At 39.2% G+C, this 23730-nt stretch overlaps 1 protein-coding gene across 2 annotated transcripts in view; it reads right to left on the bottom strand.

Moving 5' to 3' along the window:
* The window catches only part of DCTN4 (dynactin subunit 4), a 44191-nt gene extending 23818 nt beyond the window's left edge, over positions 1-20373 (bottom strand). Inside the window, exons 1-5 of one of the 2 annotated variants that reach the window (XM_003266656.4) lie at positions 20123-20373; positions 17668-17738; positions 14671-14849; positions 9451-9494; positions 688-795 (exon numbers count right to left, since the gene is read on the bottom strand). In XM_003266656.4, the coding sequence (XP_003266704.1) occupies positions 688-795; positions 9451-9494; positions 14671-14849; positions 17668-17738; positions 20123-20257 (537 nt within the window). In that variant the 5' untranslated portion in view covers positions 20258-20373. The remainder of the gene's footprint in view (positions 1-687; positions 796-9450; positions 9495-14670; positions 14850-17667; positions 17739-20122) is intronic. The other variant, XM_004087246.3, reaches the window with a different exon arrangement.
* Between the last annotated feature and the right edge of the window lie 3357 nt (positions 20374-23730).

Genomic DNA, 23730 nt, shown 5'->3' with positions numbered 1-23730 from the left:
ATTGAATGTCAATCTGCTGGGCCCCAAGCAAGCACACAGAAAACAAACTGTACTATGAGAGCAAATAAAACTCAGGGAAAATAACAAAAATTCCAAATCCTAATTTCTTTCTTCTTACTAGCAGTACATAAACTGGTAGAGAATGACTCTCATAAATAATTCTTATCAAAAATTCTACTTCCATATATTACTATTTAACCACACAAGTGCACTATGTAAAAAGTCAGTGTTTTTCATCTTGGAGAAACAGGGAAGGATGTTAAAAAAATTATTACAACTAAAGCTGAGAAACCACTACTGCCAGGATGTCAAAGGTGGGCTACAGGGGTAATATGACTGAAATCTACCATTTGCCCACATCCTTCTTCTCAGACTTTCTGTAATACACAAAAGCTGTACGTAGAGCTCTGCAGTGCCTACAAAATTAACAGCCTTTCTCGGGAAGTAATCAGAAGGTAAAGGGGAGTGATGGAGAAAGAAACACAAATGTCCTTAAAACACAAATAACTCAAACAGAACTAATGATATAGCAAAAGCCTAACTATTGGACTTAAATGTCTATAATTTGAAGAATCCCTCTCTCTGCTATCCACCATTCAGGAATCTAGGATAATGGCCATTTTCTGAAATGATCACTGTTCTTAGGCCCTACAGGTCTTGCAAATCATTTTAGTACCAAATTCTCACCGAAAAAGCCAGAGGCATATAGTTTCTACGTCGTGCCAGTTTCTTGCGATCTCGCTCAACCTTCTCTTTCTGAGCAAGCTGCTGGTAATATTCAATCAATTTGTTCATCTGTAAGAAAATCACAGACTCAGTACACAAAAAAGCTAACAGAAAACATACCAAATTAATCAACTACACTGACTACACACATAATGAATAGAGAAGCCAAATTATTAAGATGGGCAAGTTTGCCCTTTTTCTTTAAAGAGAATTTTTCTTTGTTATGTGATCTGTTTTCCGAAGTGAAATGGAAAACTGAAGTTCAAGGATGGGAAGAAATGGGAAACGAAAAGGCTTGGAAATTTCTTGCTCTCTAACTTCATTACTTATTTCCCATCACAACTGCTCTTATTTTTTTTCTGCACAGGACCATTTATTTCTAAGAACATGGCATTTTGTACTGTATTTTATTCCCCAACTCCATCACACTTTTTAATTTTTAAAATATATTTTAATTATAAAAGCAATATATATTAATCATAAAAAGTTCAAGCCAGGCTGGGTACGGTGGCTCACGCCTACAATTCCAGCGCTTTGGGAGGCTGAGGTGGGTAGATCACTGGGGGCCAGGAGTTCAAAACCAGCCTGGACAATAGAGTGAGACCTTGTCTCTATAAAAAAATGCAAAAATTAGCTGGGCATGGTGGTGTATGTCTATAGTCCCAGCTACTCAAGAGGATGAGGTGGCAAAAAAAAAAAATGGTGGACAGGAGGCAGGACTAACTTGCAGCTTCCCCTCAGACAGACAGAACAACATGTGGAGACTCACATTGTGAATTTTTACTCCAAGAACTATGGCAGGAACATACTAGGAAAACTGAAAGAATTCACAGACCCTTTGAAAGAAGTGGCTTGCTGCTGCAAAATCCATGAGACAGCAGAAAAACTGTGAGTGCCCAAAGTGTGAGAGGGGGAAAATCTACCCTCAAACACACATCCTCACTGGAGAACCTAAAATCCAGATCATGGGAGAAAAATTTAACTTTACCTATTGCTGAAACAAAATTTAGAGAGCCGAGTGAAATATAAAAATAGAAGAAGCAACAGCAGGAAGAGTCCTGTAGGCACTCCCGGTTCCCAGGGAAGCCCAGGGAAGTCATTTCTAACTTTAATCTCACAGGGGTCCCTGGGGAGTGCTGCCAGTGGAACTGACAAAGGACCACTTGGAGACAGGAACTTCCAGGTGAACTTTGTAATAATTTTGATGGAGAGCAAATTTTCCTGGGTAGAATCAAGATGGGGAAGGTGCGAAGGGGAAGTACAGATATGAGCACATAAGCCACAGCAGTTGGGAAGGGGCGGGGTCCAAAAGGCTGGCTTGCTTTCTCAGCAGGTAGGCTTGTAGCCTGGGGCAAGATCTTGGCCCTGCAAACCCCATGCTGCTGGTGGGCATGGTGGGAGTGAGACTGGCCTTGCTGGCTGCATCGCAGCTGGGTGAGGCCTGTCACTGCTGGCTTTCCCCTACTTCCCTGGCCACCTGTATGACACAGCAGAGGCAGCCATAATCCCCCTGGGAACATAACTCCATTGGCCTGAGAACCACACAACTATCCTCCACAGCAGCTGCAGCAAACCCTGCCCAAGGAGAGTCTGAGCTCAGATATGCCCCCACCTGATGGTCTTTCTCTACCTGCCCTGGTAGCCCAAGACAAAAGACTGTAAACTCTTGGGAGCTTTATGGCCCCACCGACCACCTGAGAAACCCAAATACTTATCCAGGCAACCTTAGGGCAAGCTTGTATCCCCACAACACTACTGCAGCTGATGCTTTCTTGAAAGCGCCACCTCCTGGCTGGAGGCCAACCAACTCAAGCCATTACAGCAACTCATAAAAGAACAACCCTGCCCTCAAAAGGAGAAAACAACAGCTAATTCCACCACCTGTAACATCCTGGCTAATCAGAGATCCTGAGTCTGTCCACGTGACAATTCACTGCTAGCACAACCAGCATTAAAGAAAACTAGCATACGAAACCAAACTACAACCAAGGACCCTCACAGAGTCCACTTCACTCCCCTGCTATCTCCACCAGAGCAGGTGCTGGTATCCACGACTGAGAGACATGAAGACGGATTGCATCACTGGACTCTTTGCAGACACTCCCCAGTACCAGCTCGGAGACAGGTAGCTCTGCTGGGTGGCTAGACCCAGAGCAGCAATAACAACGATTGCAGTCCAGCTCGCAGGAAGCCACAGGCGGAGAGCACCACATCAAGGAACCGTGTCGTGGGACAAAATAATCTGAACACTAGCCCTCAAGCCCCAGATCTTTCCTCCGACATAGTCTACCCAAATGAGAAGGAACCAGAAAAACAATTCTGGTAATATGACAAAACAAGGTTCTTTACCACCCCAAAAATTTTACACTAGTTCACCAGCAATGGATCCAAACCAAGAAGAAATCTCTGAATTGTCAGAAAAAGAATTTAGAAGGGCCAACTATTAAGCTACTCAAAAAGCTACTCAAAGAGGCACCACAGAAAGGTGAAAACCAACTTAAGGGAATTAAAAAAAAAATACAGGTTATGGATGAAAAAAATCTCCAGAGAAAGACAGTATAAATAATAAACAATCACAATTTTAGAAATGACAGACACACTTAGACAAGGCTTTTGAATTAACCCAATCTGACAAATACAAAGAGAAAAGAATAATAACAATAATAATAAAAAATAAAGCCTCTAAGAAGTCTGGGATTATATTAAGCTACCAAACCAAAGAATTGGTGTTCCCAAGGAAGAAGAGAAATCTAAAGGTTTGGAAAACTTACTTGAGGAAAGAATAGAAGAAAACTTCCCTGGCCTTGCTAGAGATCTAGACATCCAAATACAAGAAGCTCAAAGAACACCTGAGAAATTCACCGCAAAAAGATCATCACCTAGGCACACAGTCATCAGGTTATCTAAAGTCAAGACAAAGGAAAGAATCTTAAGAGTTATGAGGCAAAAATATCAGATAACCAATAAATGAAAACCTATCAGGTTAACAGCAGATTTCTTAGCAAAACCCTACAAGCTAGAAGGGACTGGGGTCCTGTCTTTAGCCTCCTTAAACAAAACAATTATCAACCAAGAATTCTGTATCCAGTGAAATTAAGCTTCATAAATGAATGAAAGATAAAGTCTTCTTCAGACACACAAATGCTGACAGAATTTGCCAGTACCAAGCCAGCACTACAAGAGGTGCTAAAAGGAGTTCTAAATCTTGAAACAAAACCTTGAAACACACCAAAATATAACCTCCTTAAAGCATAAGTCTCACAGGGCCTATAAAACAATAACACAATGAAAAAAAATTTAAGTATTCAGGCAACAACTGGCACAATGAATAGAATAGTACCTCACATCTCAATACTAATGTTAAATGTAAATGGCCTAAATGCTCCACTTAAAAAATATAGAATTACAGAATGGATAACAATTTACCAACCAAGTATCTGCTGTCTTCAAGAGACTCATCTAACACCTAAGGACTCACATAAACTTGAGGTAAAGGGGTAAAAAAAGATATTCCATGCAAATGGACACCAAAAGTGAGCAGGAGTAGCTATTCTTATATCAGACAAAACAGACTTTAAAGCAACAACAGTTAAAAAAGACAAAGTGGGACATTATATAACGATAAAAGGACTAGTCCAACAGGAAATATCACAGTCTAAATATATATGCACCTAACACTGGAGCTCCAAAATTTATAAAACAATTACTACTACACCTAAGAAATGAGATAGAAAGCAACACAATAGTAGTGGGGGACTTCAACACTCCACCGACAGCACTAGACAGGTCATCAAGATAGATGGTCAACAAAGAAACAATGGACTTACATTATACCCTAGAACAAATGGACTTAACAGATATTTACAGATCATTCTACCCAACAACTGCAGAAGATACATTCTATTCATGCTAGCACACAGAATATTCTCTAAGATAGAACATACGATAGGCCACAAAACACGTCTCAATACATTTAAGAAAACTGAAATTATATGAAGTACTCTCTCAGACAGCAGTGGAATAAAATGGAAAATCACCTCCAAAAGGAACTCTCGAAATGATGCAAATTGCATGGAAATTAAATCATCTCCTTCTGAATGATCACTGGATCAACAATGAAATCAGGATGGAAATTTAAAAACTCTCTGATCTGCATGATAATAGTGAGACACAACCTATCAAAAGCTCTGAGATACAGCAAAAGCAGTGCTAAGAAGAAAGTTCATAGCATTAAATACCTGCATCAAAAAGTCTAAAAGAGCACAGCAGACAATCTAGGGTCATACCTTAAGGAACCAGAGAAACAAGAACAAACCAAACCCAAACCTAGCAGAAGAAAAGAAATAACAAAGATGAGAGCAGAACTAAATGAAACTGAAACAAAAGAAACAATACAAAAGATAAATGAAACGAAAAGCTGGTTCTTTGAAAAGATAAACCAAACTGATAGAATGTTAGTGAGATTAACCAAGAAAAGATGAGAGAAGATCCAAATAAGCTCAATTAGAAATGATGTGGGAGATATTACAACTCATACCACAGAAACAGAAAAGATCATTCAGGGCTACTATGAACACCTTTATGTACACAAACTGGAAAACCTAGAGGAGATGGATAAATTCCTGGAAATATACAACCCTCCTAGATTAAACCAGGAAGAAACAGGAACTCTGAACAGACCAGTAACAAGCAGTGAGATTGAAATGGTAATTAAAAAAAATTGTCAACAAAGAAAAGTCTAGGACCAGACGGATTCACAGCTGAATTCTACCAGACATTCAAAGAATAATTTGTACCAATCCTACTGAAACTATTCCAAAAGATAAAGAGGGAATCTTCCCTAAATCATTCTATGAATCTAGCATCGTCCTTATACCAAAACCAGGAAGGGATACAACAAAACAAGAAAACTACAGACAGATATCCCTGATGAACATGGATGCAAAAATCCTTAACAAAATATTAGTTAACTGGATCCAACAGCATATCATAAAGATAATACACTATGATCAAGTGGGTTTAATACCAGGGATGCAGGGATGGTTTAACATACCCAAGTCAATAAATGTAATACACCACGTAAACAGAATTAAAAACAAAAATCGCAGGATCATCTCAATAGACAGAGAAAAAGCATTTGACAAAATCCAGCATCCTTTATGAGCAAAACCCTCAGCAAAATCAGCATAGAAGGAACATACCTTAAATAAAAGCCATCTATGACAAACACAGAGCCAACATTATACTGAACAGGGAAAAGTTGAAAACATTCCCGCTGAGAACTGGAACAAGACGAGGATGCCTACTTTTACCACTTCTGTTCAACACAGTACTGGAAGTCCTAGCCAGAGCAATCAGACAAGGAAAGAAACAAAGCACATCCAAATCAGTAAAGAGGAAATCAAACTGTTGTTGTTTGCCGATGATATGATCATATGCCTAGAAAACCCTACAGACTTATCCAAAAAGCTCCTAGACCTGATCAATGAATTCAATAAAAGGTTGGGCGCAGTGGCTCATGCCTGTAACCCCAACACTTTGGGAGGCCAAGGTGGGCAGATCACTTGAGGTCAGGAGTTCGAGACCAGCCTGGCCAACATGGTAAAACCCCATCTGCACTAAAAATATGCGTGGTAGCGGGCGCCTGTAATCCCAGGTACTTGGGAGGCTGAGGTAGGAGAATCACTGGAACTTGAGAGACAGAAGTTGCAGTGAGCCGAGTTTGCACCATTGCACTCCAGTCTGGCTGACAGAGCAAGACTTCATCTCAAAAAAAAAAAAAAAAAAAAAAAAAAGTTTTGAATTCAGTAAAGTTTCAGGTTATGAAATCAATGTACAGAAATCAGTAGCACTGCTATACAGCAACAGTGACCAAGCTGAGAATCAAATCAAGAACTCAACCCGGTTTACAATAGCTGCAAAAACCCCACCCAAAAAACAAAAACAAAACGCTTAGGAATATACCTAGCCAAGGAGGTGAAAGACCTCTACAAGAAAAACTCCAAAACACTGTTGAAAGAAATCACAGATAACACAAACAAATGGAAGCATATCCCATGCTCATTGATGGGTAGAATAAATACTGTGAAAATGACCATACTGCCAAAGCAATCTGCAAATTCAACGCAATTCCCACCAAAATACCATCATCATTCTTCAAAGAACTAGTAAAAACAATCCTAAAATTCACATGGAACCAAAAAAGAGCCTACATAACCAAAGCAAGACTAAGCAAAAAGAACAACTCTGGAGGCATCACATTACTTGACTTCAAAATATATATAAGACTATAGTCACCAACGCAGCATGGTACTGGTATAAAAATAGGCACACAGATCAATGAAACAGAATAGAGAACCCAGAAATAAACCAAATACTTATAGCCAATTGATCTTTGACAAAGCAAACAAAAACATAAGCTGGGGAAAGGACATCCTATTCAACAAATGGTGCTGGGATAATTGGCAAGCTAAATGTAGAAGAATGAAACTGGATCCTCATCTCTCATCTTATACAAAAATCAACTCAAGATGTATCAAAGACTTAAATCTAAGACCCGAAACCATAAAAACTCTAGAAGATAACATGAGAAAAATCCTTCTAGACATTGGCTTAGGCAAAGACTTCATTACCAAGAACCCAAAAGCAAATGCAACAAAAACAAAAATAAACGGAACTTAAACTAAAAAGCTTCTGCACAGCAAATGAAATAATCAGCAGAGTAAAAAAGACAACCCATAGAGTGGGAGAAAATCTTTGCAAACTATGCATCCAATGAATGACTAATATCCCAAGTCTACAAGACACTCAAACAAATCAGCAAGAAAAAAACAAATAATCCCATCAAAAAGTAGGCAGAGGACATGAATAGACATTTCTCAAAGATAAATATACAAATGGTCAACAAACACATAAAAAAAAAAAGGTCAACATCACTGATGATCAAGGAAATGAAGATCTAAACCACTCCTGCAAGAATGGCCTTAATTAAAAAATAAAAAAAGTAATAGATGCTGGCACGGATCTGGTGAAAAGGGGACACTTTTACACTGTTGGTGAGAATGTAAACTAGTACACCACTATGGAAAACAGCATGGAGATTCCTTAAAGAACTAAAAGTAGATCTACCATTTGATCCAATAATCCTACTACTGGGTATCTACTCAGAGGAAAATAAGTCATTACATGAAAAAGGCACTTGCCCGCACGTTTATAGCAGCACAATTCACAACTGCAAAAATAGGAAACCGGTCCAAATGCCCATCAATCAAAGAGTGGATAAAGAATAGATGGTATGTATACACCATGGAATACTACTTAGCCATGAAAAGTAGTGAAATAATGGCATTTGCAGCAACCTGGATGGAGTTGGAGACCATTATTCTAAGTGAAGTAACTCAGGAATGGAAAACCAAACATCATACATTCTCACTCATAGAGGGAGCTAAGCTATGAGGATGCAAAGGCGTAAGAATGATACAATGGACTTTGGGGACTCAGGGGAAAGTTGGGAAAGGGGTGAGGATAAAATACTACGCATTAGGTACAGGGTACACTGCTCAGGTGATAGGTACACCAAAATCTCAGAAATCACCACTGAATAATTCATCCATGTAAGCAAACACCACGTGTTCCCCAAAAACCTATTTTTTTTTTTTTTTTTTTTTAAAAAGGCTGAGGTGGGAGGATTGCTTGAGCCTGGGAGGTTGAGGCTGCAGTGAGCTGTGATCATGCAACTGCATGCCAGCCTGGGTGACAGACTGAGATCCTGTCTCAAAAAAAAAAAGTTCAAACACTATACAAACGAAAAGAATAAAAAGCAAAACTTCTCTTTTATCCCTTATGCTCAAGTTGACTTTTCTACTCATTAGAGGTATCAACTATTACTGGTTTAGATATCTTTCTTACTCAGAGAAACAAATATATTATATTTTGCATATATTTTAAAATACTTGTGTGTAGATGTATAGCTTTGATGTGTATAAAAACAAATACTTATTCCTGGCCTCAAGCAATCCTCCTGCCTTAGCTTCCTGAGTAATGGGGATTACAGGCATGAGCCACTGCGTTTGTCTCTACCGCATTCTTTTTCTTTTTTTGAGACACAGCCTTGCTCTACTGCCTGGGATGGAGCGTGGTAGTATGATCATAGCTCAATGCAGACTCGAAAACCTAGGCTCAAGCAATCTTCCCACCTCAGCCTCCTGAGTTGCTGGGACTATAGGCATGCACCACCACACTCAGCTAGATTTTTAATTTTTTTGTAGAGATGGGGTTTCACTATATTGCCCAGGCTGGTCTTGAACTCCTGGGCTCAAGCAATCCTCCTGCCTCAGCCTTCCAAAGTATTGGGATTACAGGCATGAGCCACCACACCCGGCTGTTTATGATATTTCTAAGAGTATCTGAGAACAAATGGAACCTTAACTCACTGGTGGGTGTATGAAGAAAAAACAAAAACTTGGTTCCTTTTTCTGATGCACAATTCAAATACAGAACTAAAGCTACACCTAGGATTCTCCATTATCTTAAGTCATCTGGAAAAAAGTGACAATGTATTTCAATGTCTTACAATGAGGAGCACTGTCTATGTGCAATAGATACAAAAAGACCTATTATGGACTTATAAACACAGGTCATATCCACTGATAAAATGCAAGATCTTCAGTCTTTTACTCAATTTTTTCCAATTTCATCCTCTCTCTCTGATGACCCTTTACTTACCCGTTGTGTGTGAGGATTTTCAGGTTCCTGCCAACCGCCACTAGCTACAAAATAAAAGAATATTAAACAAGACTTTCATAATGTGATAATTTTATTTTCATAAAACAAGTCTCCTGTAGGCCATAAAAAGAAACTTAAAACATAAGTTATATAGACCATTCTGGTCTATATAACTACAGACTACAATGGTCAGAACAAAATTTTAAGAAAACATCTAATGATGGTGATAACAATCACCAATGCACAGCCACTGTGCCGGGCACTTGAAATGTATTACATTTCCTTTTATTCTCATAACAACCCTCTGAGGTAAGGACTCTTATTAGTCTCATTTCATATATATGATGAAACTGAGGCTCAGAGATGTTAAATAACTTGCTCAAAGTCACACGGAGAGTAAGTGGTAAAGCCAGGATTCAAACTCAGTCTGACTCCGGAGACTTTGCTCTTATCTGTAACACTGTGCATTTTCTAAGTTCTATGACCTTGGCTTAGAGAAGAATTTCTTACATAAGAAGCACATAGCATAAATCACAAAGGAAAAGATTATTCAAGAAAACTGAAAGTACTGAAAGTAAAACTATAATGAATACTTTTAACAAATGGTGCTGCAACAATGGAATATTCACATATCAAAAACAAAACAAAAACCTCAAAAATCAAAAACCAAAAGGACCCTTACTTCACATTTACAAAATTTACCTTGAAAAGAGCAAGACTTAAATGTAAGTGTTAAAACTACACCACTTCTAGAAGAAAACATGGGTAGATCTTAGTGACACTGGGTTAGGCTAAAGTTTTTTTAATAGGACACAAAAAGCACAAACTACAAAATAAAAATATTGGTAAGTTAGACTTCACTGAAATTAGAAACTTGAGTTCTTCAACACTGCTGAGAAAAGGAAAAGGCAAGGCATAGACTGGGAGTAAATATTTGCAAAACATATATTCAACAATGGACTTGTATCCAGAATATAGAACTCTTACAACTCAGTTTAAAAGACCAAATCAAAACAAACCAACAACAAAACCCAGTTAAAAAGTAGGGAAAAGATTTGTACAGACAGTTCACCAAAGATGTATGGCTGGTAAACAAACACAACGAGAAAATGCAAATTAAAACCACAGTGAAGTACTGCTGTACATGTGCTAGAATGGCTAAAATGGGGAAGACTGACGATATGGCAAGAGTTGTCAAGGGATTGGAACTCTCCTAATTCGCTGGTGAGGATCCAAAATTGTTCAGTCACTTTGGAAAACAGTTTGGCATTGGCCAGGTGCAGTGGCTCATGCTTTTAATCCCAGCACTTTGGGAGGCTGAGGCAGGAGAATTGCTAGAGTCCAGGAGTTGGAGACCAGCCTGGGTAACATGGAGAAACCCCATCTCTACTTTAAAAAATAAAAAAATAAATAGTTTGGCAGCTTCTAGACAAATTAAACATACACTTATCCTATGACCTAATAATTTCATTCCTTGGCACTTAAGAAAAATGAAAACATATATTCACACAAAGACTTATAGGCAAATGTTCATAGCACCTTTATTCATATAAGCCAAAACCCAACAACAATCCAAATGTTCATCAAGTGGAGAATGAATAAACAAACATGTCCATACAACAGAATACTACTCAACAATAAGAAGAAATAATATAAAGAAGAAACACAGATGAACCTCAATAGCATTATGCTAAATAAAAGAAGACAGACAGGAAAGACTGTAGTGTAAGACTCCAACTATATACACTTTCAGAAAAGGCAAAATTCTAGTGACAGAAAGCCTATCAGTCTAGTCACGGGCCAGGAGGTTGGGGGAAGAAACTGATTGCAATGGGGCTTGAGGATTCTCTAGGGGGATAGAAATGTTGTATATCATGATTATGGTGGTGGCTATGTGATTACACACTTGTCAAACATCACAGAATTCTACACTTAAAATTGGTAAGCTTTATTATATACAAATTATATCTTGGTAAAGCTAACTAAATAAAGGGAAAAATAAAAGTATAATGAGATACCATTTCACAACCATCAGTCTGGAAAAATTTTAGAGTCCAAAAGTCCTAAGAGCTGACAAGGAACTGGAGCTACAGGTAGTTTACTCTTACATATTACTACTAGGAGCAAAGACTGCTAAATCATTTTGGAGTGCTAAGGATGTACACAACTTATGACTGGCAATTTTACTTCTAGTTATATAGAAAAGTCCTTACACTTGTGCCTTAGGAAACACATACAAGATTGCTTCCAGCAGCTATGTTTTTTCAAAAGCGAAGAAAATGAAAACAACCTAAATGTTCATCTAGAGAAGATGGAATAAGAAAAGAGAAAATGGAATAAGTGGAAGTCATACAGGAATCAACTGTGTATCAGAAACATAATGTTGATAAAGTTGTAGTAGGATATATACAGTATGTTTCCATTTGCTTAAAACTGAAAAACGTTATTTGTTTGTGGCTGCATACATATGTGGAGCAGTAAAAGACATGCATAGATGCTAATAAACACTGAATTCAGGATTGTGATTATTATCTCTAGCGGGCAGAGAGGAAGATAGATAAAGTAGGAGGAGGGCTTAAAATGTTTTGGCTGTTTCTTAAATTGGGTGATAAGTACATGAATATACATATTTCATATAAAATCACTTTTTTCAAAACAAAAAGGACTCAATTACCTTGCTGAAGGTGACATTGTATCCTCTTGCAAGAAATGGCAGAAATAACATTTTAGTATAATATTAATATTTTAGAAGTTGCCTCACTTAAGGCAATCATGAAAAATAATTATGTGAAAGAAATGTTTCAGCTGTAATATTTTTAAACGTCTGAATATTTTATCTAATTGCTTCTTTTGAACTGGTAATTTATTCTAAACAGCAATTTGGGAGACATAATAATCTCATTGTAAGTTTTTCTCTGTACATTACAGACAAGTACTTATAAATAAACAAACAGTTCTAACTTAAGTGGTTTCAGGGCTTCTGAGATACCAATGACATCACGGAGGAAATGAAATTATCTGTACTCTTTAAGAGCTCCTGGTATTCAATTATCACTGTAGAGATACCCTAGAGGAGATAGAGTTCTAGAAGCCAGCGTAAGTTTATAGTTCTGAAATACAAATTCTCCAATCTTCATGACTCATAATCCAAAAAGCATAAAACATTCACTAACAGAGTAACAAACTGAGAAATCTACATGGATTTCTGGGCTGTTTCTTTTACTTGATAAAAAGACACAAAATACAAACATGAAAAAACAATACTTTAATTCACTGAGGCCTACATTATGCCATTTGAGGTTGCTTTTTAACATTTAACTTACTTTATTTAACTTATCTCCTATACTGACACTAAAACATATACACATAAATACTTACTGGCAATTTTAAAAGATGTTACAGAATCTTTCTATTTTCAGTCACACTTCAGGTAAATAGCTACCCACCAATGAGCATTTTTAAGGAACTAAGATATACTTATTTAACTTTCTGTTTTTGAAAAGAGTATGTATTTTATCAACTCAATGTACAAAGTCAGAAAAACCATCAACAGCTCAAAGCATTCCAAACCAAAGAGCAAATTCAACAGAATCAAGGATTAACTTTTTAAGAACATAGTTGAATCTAAAGAACTTCACCCATATTTACTTCCAAATTGTGTAAGAATCTATAGAAAGGTTTTAGCCAGTCTGCTTCATTTTAGTTATATCAAATGACATATAATGAGTTTGTTATGAGCTTCCTCATTTATTAGTCAATAAGCTGTACTTTTTATGAAAATCCCAAAATGAGAATTTTTACAAGTTTAAAATGTTTTTAGAAAATTAAACAATGAAACCTCAGAAAAAAAAAATAGGGAGTTAGTGATGCTACTACTTATATAAAGCATAAATAGCAACTCAAGATTTTATTAATTTTTTTTAAACTCTGGATCACTTAAATCAAAAGCAACTCAAGATTTTGAACTGACTGTACAGAGAATGTTTCCACTCTCTGATGTTAACCATGAAATACAGAATTTGTAAAAATAAAGTTTTCTGAAAAAATTAAGTGCAATCTGTTCTAAAACAAACATTCACTCAAATGATGGAGGTATATAATGCCTTAGGTGGTCTTAAATCCAAACATACGCAATTTTTCTCTTTCACCAATAAACATTTTATATATATGTGTAAACGTTTTTGAGCACATGTTTGAATGCTCCAAGACAGACATTTGGACATTGAATTACTGGGCAGAAGGATATAAGCAATTTAAAATTTTAATAAATGTTTTAAAATTGGTCTCCAAGATAGACTACCATAGTGTATGAGAGAACTATTCTCCTATGTTCTAGCCAACACTTGATACAACCAGATTAAACATGTTGTACCAAATAGAAGGAAGTTTTAATTTGCATTTACATGATTACTAGGGAAGTTGAATATATCTTTTTGCATATTCATTGACCATTTTTATTTCTACTATGAGAATTGCTGCTCATATCCTTTGCCTGTTTTTCTACTAAGTCTTTTTCTTACTGACTTACAAGGGTTCCTCATTTCATCTTTAGCCTGTTATATAAGACCTAACTATTTTTCTTAGTTTGTCATTTTTATCTTTTAGTTAGTTTGTTTTTTTTTTTGAGACAGAGTCTTGCTCTGTCACCCAGGCTGGAGTGCAGATGCCCCATCTCGGCTCACCACAAGCTCCGCCTCCCAGGTTCACGCCATTCTCCTGCCTCAGCCTCCCGAGTAGCTGGGACTACAGGTGCCCCCCACCACGTCTGGCTAATTTTTGTATGTTTTAGTAGAGACGGGGTTTCACTGTGTTAGCCAGGATGGTCTCGATCTCCTGACCTTGTGATCTGCCCGCCTCAGCCTCCCAAAAGTGCTGGGATTACAGGCATGAGTCACCGTGCCTGGCCTTATCTTTTAGTTTTATCCATGATGTCTTAACATGAATGTTTATTTTTCATGAAGAGCATTAATATTTTGATTCCAAGAAAGTACCAGATTTATAAAAGCTATTTTATCAAGTCTAAGAAAACTAAATATTATCCAATCTCAGATAAAACACTAAGGTCTACAAATGTGAAAATATGGGAACACAGAAGAATTAATGACAAAATATTCTGAATTTAGCTCCTATCGCCCCAACAGGTTACAGAAATAATAATCTATCGGCAATTATAGCACTGTCAATTGCACAAAATTTCATGGTGAAGTCCACCTCACTCACCTACAGATTTGTCTGCCATGCCCACATCTCTAGACGTCCAGCGACAAAATCCACATGCCAGGTAATAGGCTTTCTTCATGGTGGTCTTGGCTGGGTCATCTGGAAGCTGTGTGGAGATGCTCGTGGCCCGGGTAGAGAGGGTGTGCATGCAGCCAGGACAGTCAAAGCAGTTGGCACATCTGTGACATGACAAACACAACCATTCTTTCAACAAATATTTATCAAGCACCTACTATGTGCCAGACACCGTTCCAGGTGTTAGGAATTCAAGAGAGAACAAATATAAGGACAAGTGTCTCTCAAGAAGAAACAGTAACATTCTGCAGGTCTCTTACCAACTTGAACAGTTCAAAAGTACTATACGTTCATTAGTTTTAAAAAATATGCAGTTATCGCCAAAGTAAGAATTGGAGCCCCACCCCAATCCTACTCCACGGAGAGAATCATTGTTAACAGATGGAGTTTACGATTCCAGACTCTTTTTATGTTTATATTGATCACAAAGATTTCTGAGGAAAAGAGAAATGTCACAGCTCATGCCTTTAGAGAGGACAGACCAATTGTGCCACAGAAAACTTAGAGTCAACAATACAAGCAGCTGTGAAACTGGATTTGGAAAATAACCGACTGCTGTGCCAGACAGCTGAAACAGAAAGCAAATAATGCTATCAAACTGGAATGGTTCAGAAGCAGCATATTTTCAGGGCTTTCTGTTCTCTCCTTAAATGCTACTTTTCCTAGTGCTCAGCCAACATTTCTCCTTTAGGAGGTCCCTATGTCTTCTTGCTTTTAACTCTCCCACCAGCACAGATTATCAAGATTTCACCTGCAGTCCTGTACCTGCCTTGAAGTTCTGTTCTATAATACAACTTGCATTATTTGTTATAGTCTGCCATCTGGATACTATCAAAAGAAGATAATAATAGTACTCACCTCACAAGGAAGCTTTGAGGATTAAATGATAAAAATTTATTTGTGGAAAGCATACAAAACAGTATCTGGTTATCAGGGGTTACTTCTCAGGGCACGAAAGACAAATAATAGTGGTTCACATCCATCAAGGTATAGGGGGTATGACTAACAGCAAAAGGACTTTCACTTCAAGCTAAAAACTAAACACCATCCAGTAGCAATGAACAAGCCTAGCAGCCATACCTTGGTTTCTAAGACTATTCTCCAATAAAGTGAACCAAGGCTCCTTGGAGAAACAACTGTAAGACTGAGACAGAAAATATACAAGATGAGGCTGGGCACAGCGGCTCAAGCTTGTAATCCCAGCACTTTGGGCCAAGGCAGGTGAAGTGCTTGAGCCACGAGTTCAAGACCAGCCTGGGCAACATGGCAAAAGCCTGTCTCTCCAAAAAAATACAAAAATTATCCAGGTGTGGTAGCATGTGCCTGTAGTCTCAGCTACTCAGGAGGCTGCGGTGGAAGGACTGCTTGAGCCTGGGAGGCTGAGGTTGCAGTGAGCCAAGACTGCACTACTGCACTTCAACCTAGGCGCCAAGGTAAGACCCTGTCTCAAAAAAAATACACACACACACACACACACACACACACACACACACACACAAAATATACACACAAGATGAGTCTGGAGTATCTTGTAGTACTGGTAAGAAAATGATCAAAGTAATGAACAGAGAACTCTCTCCTGCCCCTAATGATGGGGGTATGTCAAAGGGATCTAGGAGTCAACTGAAAGAGCTCCCAATGGCCAAGGCTGAAATAATTTGAGCAAAATAAATAAAGTAGTATTGGATTACAACCCAAAGTATAAAATAAATATTCATGATCCCACTGTCCTATAAGTAAGTGATTTAAAAAATAAATAAGAGGAGAAGAGACAGATCTTCCATGCAAAAGAATTCCAAATCCAAATAATTTATGCAGATAGTCCTCAAGGACAGGGGAGCATAATTCTCTAGTCTTTAAGTATGGGCTGTGACAATGATTTTCCTTCCAAAGAGTAGAGTACAAAAAAAGAAGGAAAAGCAGTAACTTTACAGTGGAGAAACCTGACAAACACTAGCTCAAGCCAGATAATCAAGGTTAACACCAACAGTGACAAGTCATAAGTATTTACCCTTGATATGATGTAATCAAAGATGGCACTTTACCTCTGTGATTCTCCTCCCCAAAATACACTCCCCTAGTCTGATGAGAAAAAAACATCATGCAAATCCTAATGGAATGACACTTTATAAAATACCTCACCAGTACTCCTCAATATTTTTGAGGTCATCAAAACCAAGGAAATTTTAAGAAACTATCACACCCAAGAGGAGCCTAGAGAGACATAACTATAAATATAATGTGATATCCTGAAAAGAATCCTGGAAAAAAAGGAGACTAGGGAAAAACTAAGGAAATCTGAATAAAATGTAGTGTATTGGTTCATTAATTGTAACAAATATACCACACTAATGTAAAATGTTAACAATAGGGGAGACTGGATGTGAGGTAAATGGGAACTCTCCGTACTGTCTTCACCATAATTCTGAAGTATAAAACTGTTCTAAAGTAGAAAATCTATTTCAAAAATCAAAGGGCATTTCATCTTTGGCAATGGTGATGCTTAAAAATGAAAAAAAGCTGGTTAAAAAAGTTAATTTCATGTGTCTTTTTTTTTTTTTTTTTTTGAGACAAAGACTTGCTGTTGCCCAGGCTGGAGTGCAGTGGCACGATCTTGGCTCACTGTAACGTCTGCCTCCCAGGTTCGAGCAATTCTCCTGCCTCAGCCCCCCAAGTAGCTGGGATCACAGGCACGTGCCACCATGCCTAGCTAATTTTTTGTATTTTTAGTAGAGATGGGGTTTCACCGTGTTAGCCACAATGGTATCGACCTCCTGACCTCATGATCCCTGCCTCGGCCTCCCAAAGTGCTGGGATTACAAGCGTGAGCTACCATGCCTGACCCATGTGTCTTTCTAACCAGCTATTTTAGAGAACAGTCAAGGAAAACAGGAAAAAAAAAAAAATAAATCCAGGTCTTACCTATTCTTTTTTAGTTTGGCTTCAGCCGACGGCATATTTTCTAAACAACTGGGACAATAATGGGAGTCCACCTAGAAGGAAACAAGAAAGAAAAAAAAAAGAGGAGAACTCAGTTTAACTTGTGTATATGTCTTGTCAAATAGTGAATTTTAAAATACGTTACACTGCAGCAGAAGGTAGACTGTTTTCAGCTCAGGGTTTATTCTTCAGTCACCTGTTTTTTTTGTGTGTGTGTGTGTTTTTTTTTCTCCTTCCGGATTTAAAAAAATCCTTCTATTTTTCTGATCTTTCCTATTCCATCATCAGGGTTTTATGTGTTAAAAGTTGTTGATTTAACAATCTACAGTTTCCAATTGAACTCCATAGAATTCTATGATAATCTAATGAAGAGATTAATAAAATAATCCAATTTGTAACGTTGTGATAAAATATCCTTCTGTCTAGGCTAGCTTTATGACTATAAAAACTTGACCATACTTTAATTGTTGAAGGAAATTTTTTAAAAGATTTCTCATTATTGAAGTAATACAGCTTGACTGAAGGAAAGCATAAATATTTACATAGTCAGCTACAGCCAACCAATTAGAGATTTTTAAACAAATTAATGGGACAGTCTTATTGTACTTAAAAAACTGGACTCTAAAATTTAAGTTCATTTTATTTTTTAAAAGTCTGAATAATTATTTTCTTTAATGTAGGTCCTATTCGACAATTATAGAACTCTAGTCACCCGCAAATGAAAACACAATCACTGGAACATAAATACTATGATAGAAACTGGCTTTTTTCATCATCTGCTGTAAACAGGTCAATTTGAAAAGATTAATAAAGTTGTTGCTCAAATAATCTCCAGGAACATAAAATACAGTATTGCTAACTAACATCTGCACTGACTCATCAAAAAAGGCAAAATACAAGTCATTCCTTTTTGCCCCCTTTCCAAATTCTGCTTGTCCATTCATGTGCAGCTCCAGACCCAGATTCTCCATTAGAACTTCATGGCCTGCCCCAGCCCTCAGAGCTTCATCTTTCCCTAAACTCTAATGGCCTCCATATCACAGGTACACATCAGGCTGTAAAAGATGCTGTCACAGACTGGATGTCCTAATTGAAGAGTCTTAGAGACAGATCATGGAGACTGAGCACTCTATTCACCACAGGAGAATATGATCCAATAAATTCTGGAGGTGGAGCCGGAATAGGGAATCATCAAGGAGATACACATAAGGAAAGTGCTAATGGAGATGAGAAGAAAAATCCATGCCATATTTTTAATATATATGATTTTTCTTATATTATCTAATTGCTTTTCTTGACTATTCCTATTATGAAAAGTATCTTCAATAAAATAATAGTTATTAATAACACATAAAATGGCTTATAGTATGTGTTTTCATATGCATTCATTTTTAGTGGTCCCGGGATCTTCAGTAAAAAACACTCTGAGTTAGGCTGTTTAGATTCAAATCCAGGTCCTCCCTCCCACCCCCAAATTACTGGCTGTGTGACTTACAGCAAACACTCTGTATCTGTTTCTTTACCTGTAAAAAAAATTTTTTTTAAAAGGTATCCACTTAAATTGGTTTGAAGATTACATAAAGCACATGACATATAGCAAGTATCGAATAAGCAGCAACTATTATTACTATCAGCTTTTTCTTCACTAGACTATGGCATATTAAACAGCGCATTTTATGTCTTACTCCCTTTTTAATCCCTAAAGCTTACTGAATAAACAAGATGTGCCAAGCGCTGCAGAAGTTTTGGGGTTTTGTTATTTGGTGACTTTTTACTGGCCGGGGTCTTCTTTTTGAAAAATCCAACTTCGGACGCCCACTTGTGCCAGGGAAGAACAGCATTGTCCTCTAGCTCCACAAATACACTTTCAGCTTCTTACATGACATACTCTATTCTGAGCGCTTTTCACATAACTCACGCCGCCCCAACCTCTTCCCGGCTGCAGGCCTTGGCCTGAGTCAGGAACAGGGCAAGGCAGTCTGACAAGGGCCCAGTTTCTGGACAAAAGAGGAGCAGAACTTTCAGGATGGGAGAACTGTGAATGAGAATGCCTGCGCCTCCCTCCATCCTCGCAATAAATCCTGGAAAGGCAGTGTTTCGCCCCTTAAGGGGCCTGAACTAAGCACCTCCAGACCTTTCTCCGCAGTCCACCCAATTACCAAGCCCCATCGGAGACAGACACGGTCCCTAAGTCAAGTCTGTCCAATCAGAGGCCGCACTATAACCAGAAGATCCGCTCGGCCCCACCCGAGGCTGCTCCTCCTTTCCAAGTGACAGATTAGAAGCAAATTAAATCGCAGGCGAAGCCGAGTGACGGAAGACACAACCAATCAGTAAGGAAGGCAAATAGCTCCGGCCCGCCGGTGGCAGTGACTAGGATGAACGCCGCGCCCCCCCCCCCCCACCCCACATACTCGCTATAGGGCGACTCCGTTACCTCGTGAGACACACATTCCAGCGAGCGCAGTTCGCTACAATAGCGGCAGAAGTAGAGTTGCGAGAGCGGGGCCCGAACCTTCTTTTCTCCCTGGACTAGATAGAGAACCCGGTCCGACTGCAGCAAGGACGCCATCTTGGGGAGGAAGGAGGCGATGACGCTCCCGGCGCATCACGTGACCCGAGAGCCAGCGCCTTCCTCGCTGCCTTCCCTACGTCTTCCTACGTAGACTTTGACGTTAGGCTTCCCACTTCGTCCGGCTCTGCTCCCGTCGAAAACCAGAGCGCGCGTGCGCAGCTGGGATCCCAGTTTTCTCCCCCAACCCTGGGCCCGTCCCCCAGCGCTTCTGTGAGCGTCCACTGCCCTTAATGCCATCAGGTCTGGACTCAGTGAGCTCCGTTTATTCTTTTCTTCCAGAATGGAAGCCTGATCTTTTGTCTTATTTACGACGGCCTCCTCTGCCCCACTTAACAGGCGAGCCTCCAGGAGACAAATGGAAGGTCTCAAAGGGACAGGGCTCCGTGGGGACTGAAAGACAGGAGTCACACCAGCACTGTCTTCTGAGTCTTGCCAATGGCCTTTGGGAACTTTCACATACATTATTATCTCATTTGAAACTTAGGCTGTGAGTTCCTCCACGCAGGTTTTGAGTACATAGTTAGCATTAGGTCTAAGTCTGTATTGTGGACCTTCAGTAAGTATGAAAGGAGGGAATGAAATCAATGAATGAACAATATTGGTAGGAGTCTACGTTTTTCTAATGTGTAAACTAAGGCTCAGGTCTGCCTCTTGGGTGAGCAGCGACTACGTGAGACTGGTATTACATGGGTGGGAAAATAATTTATCAACAGTTCTAGGTAAAGAAATACAGATTTATTAGAGAAGATATGAAAATACGTTGAAAGGTTGCAATGGGCAGACCAGCCAGAGAGGAGCTGACTTCAAGGAAACAAAGGCTTGCTGGAGATTTTATCCGGTGGTTCTTGGGCTGCAGAGTGCTGTGCAGTACCGAGAACTCCAAGGTTACAGGGAGCTAACTTGCGTGTGTCTCATGATAGCTGAGTGCAGGAAGATTGTGAGTTATTTGCACAGGAGGGCTATGTGTCCTGCACCATGAAGAAAGGCAGACTTAGAGTGCATCTGCTCTTTTTGCTATCCCTTGGTCCCACTAGCCTGACTCCCTTTCCCTAACTGGGACTCCCCAGTGTGTAAAATGACCACCTAGAACTGCCTAGAAGAAACTGGAGCCTCTGTTGCCTGCCACCAGGTCTATGTTTTTATAATTGTAGTAGTGTTGTATTATTACCTGTCTGACGTTAGAGTTGGTGACTGAGAAGAAAGGGAACTGAATACTATTAGCAAACATTTATTGAGCACTTATTAAGTGCAGCACACTGTGTCAAAACTTTACATACATTGTCTAATTTAATTCTTACAACAGCTCCAAAAAAGCATGTGGCTATCATTATTTCTATTTTACAGAGCAGGAAACTGAGGCACAGGGAAGTGCAGTGACTCCTCTATAAGGTTTAATAGACAGAGGTAGAACCCTTTTCTGTCTGACTCTAGTGCTTGCAGGTATAACCCCTATGTATACTCCCTCCAGCATATTTTCTAATATGGTGATGTTAATAATACCTTACATTTATATAGACCTTTTCAGCTTATACAGTGCTAATCTCACAATTTATGTCACGCTTTACCAATTGAGCCTAAAAGTCATTACTTGTTCACCAAGCAATAGCCTGGCACTAATTTAGTTTCATAGGTGGCATCTACTCCTAGGAGAAAATATATTACTAGCCAACTCATTTGCAGTTATTCTTTAGGTTAATGAATTCGTTGGCTTTCTGGTTTATAAACTAGTCTCTAATGAGTTTAAATTCCCTTTTCTGGACTATGCTGTTAAAATGAAGTCCCAGAGCCTGCAGGTACAGAAAGGCTGCAGACTTGAGCTGAATTCACATAAAACAGACACTTTTTAGAGCACTGATTTTGAATAATTAAGTGGCCAATTATCTTGTCTCTGCTACATGCCAGGTACTGGGGAGGGAACTAGCGATAAATGAGATACTTTCCATCCTCAAAGGCTCAGGGTTCTAGCAGGATCGAGTCCTAGTTATGCACAATGGTGATCAGCTTGATAATATAGCCTTGTGTTGCTTTTGCACTCTTCCCAGTCGTGGACTCACCCTCATTCACTTCTCAATGCTGGCTTCCTGCCTGCAGAATCTCATTTTGAGCTCTGCTTTCTAGGGGGAGCTCAGGCTAATACAGAGACCCTAAAGTTGAACTGGCAGATCAAAGGATATCCACATCTAATAAATACTGGTAATGAGCCCTTTTGAAATTCTAGGCCAATTTGGCTGGGCGCGGTGGCTCACGCTTGTAATCCCAGCACTTTGGGAGGCCGAGGCGGGTGGATCACGAGGTCAGGAGATCGAGACCACGGTGAAACCCCGTCTCTACTAAAAGTACAAAAAAATTAGCCGGGCGTGGTGGCGGGTGCCTGTAGTCCCAGCTACTCGGAGAGGCTGAGGCAGGAGAATGGCGTGAACCCAGGAGGCGGAGCTCGCAGCGAGCCGAGATCGCGCCATTGCACTCCAGCCTGGGTGAGAGAGCGAGACTCCGTCTCAAAAAAAAAAAAAAAAGAAATTCTAGGCCAATTTACACTCTCACTGTAAGTGTATGAGCTATCCATTTCCCACTGTTTTGCCCACCTGGCATATTATCAAATTTGAGCGGATAGTTTTGGCACTTTCTAGCTATGTGATCTTGAAAAAGACATCTACACCTCAGAGTCTTGTTTCAAGACACATAGAATGAGAAGAATAATCCCTGCCTTGGTGAAAATAAAAAATCATCCAGGCTGTGAAAGCATTTTGTAAGCTATGAAGTACTAAGCACATGGAAGAAATGCTCCCTAAATATCCCAAGTATGAAAAACCCAAAGTGGTTTTCATTTTTATAAAGAGTCCTTCAGAGTAAATCCACAATAATAATGGAAAAAACTGGAAGTTACTCAGACTTTGGTCAAATGAGGTCTTGTGAAGGGGACCGAATCTGGGCTCTGACCTCAAAGACTTAGGGTTTTCTACAGCTTAGGAATCCTGGGGAACTGCTGTTCACCAATGCTGGCCACCTGCCCTGACTGCCTTCCTCACTTTTGCTTTCCTACTTGAAAACTATATTAATTACAGGGTTTCCTGTGTTGAATCTATCTGCAGGCTAATCTAAAAGTCATAGTAAGTGAACAGAGGGGGAAGAAAAAAGAAGTCCCCTGTTTCATCAATATCCATGCTAGCCCCTGTGGGGGCCCTCCCTGCCCAGGAAATGTGGTGGTGGCAGGGCTAAAGCTAATTTCCCAAATGTAAACATGGCAAAAGACTGCTGGCCTGCCTTTATTCTGGGAAATCTTTCGAATTGTTTTTGCTTTTGAATTGAACTGAACTTTGAATTTTTTTTTTTTTTTTTTGAGACAGTCTCACTCTGTCGCCCAGGCTGGAGTGCAGTGGCACGATCTCGGCTCACTGCAAGCTCCGCCTCCTGGGTTCATGCCATTCTCCTGCCTCAGCCTCCCGAGTAGCTGGGACTACAGGCACCTGCCA

Source organism: Nomascus leucogenys, chromosome 2 (genome assembly GCF_006542625.1).
Source record: "Nomascus leucogenys isolate Asia chromosome 2, Asia_NLE_v1, whole genome shotgun sequence".
NCBI lineage: Eukaryota > Metazoa > Chordata > Mammalia > Primates > Hylobatidae > Nomascus > Nomascus leucogenys.
Note: the sequence above shows the minus strand (reverse complement) of the source record. Positions and strands in the feature narration are given on the sequence as shown.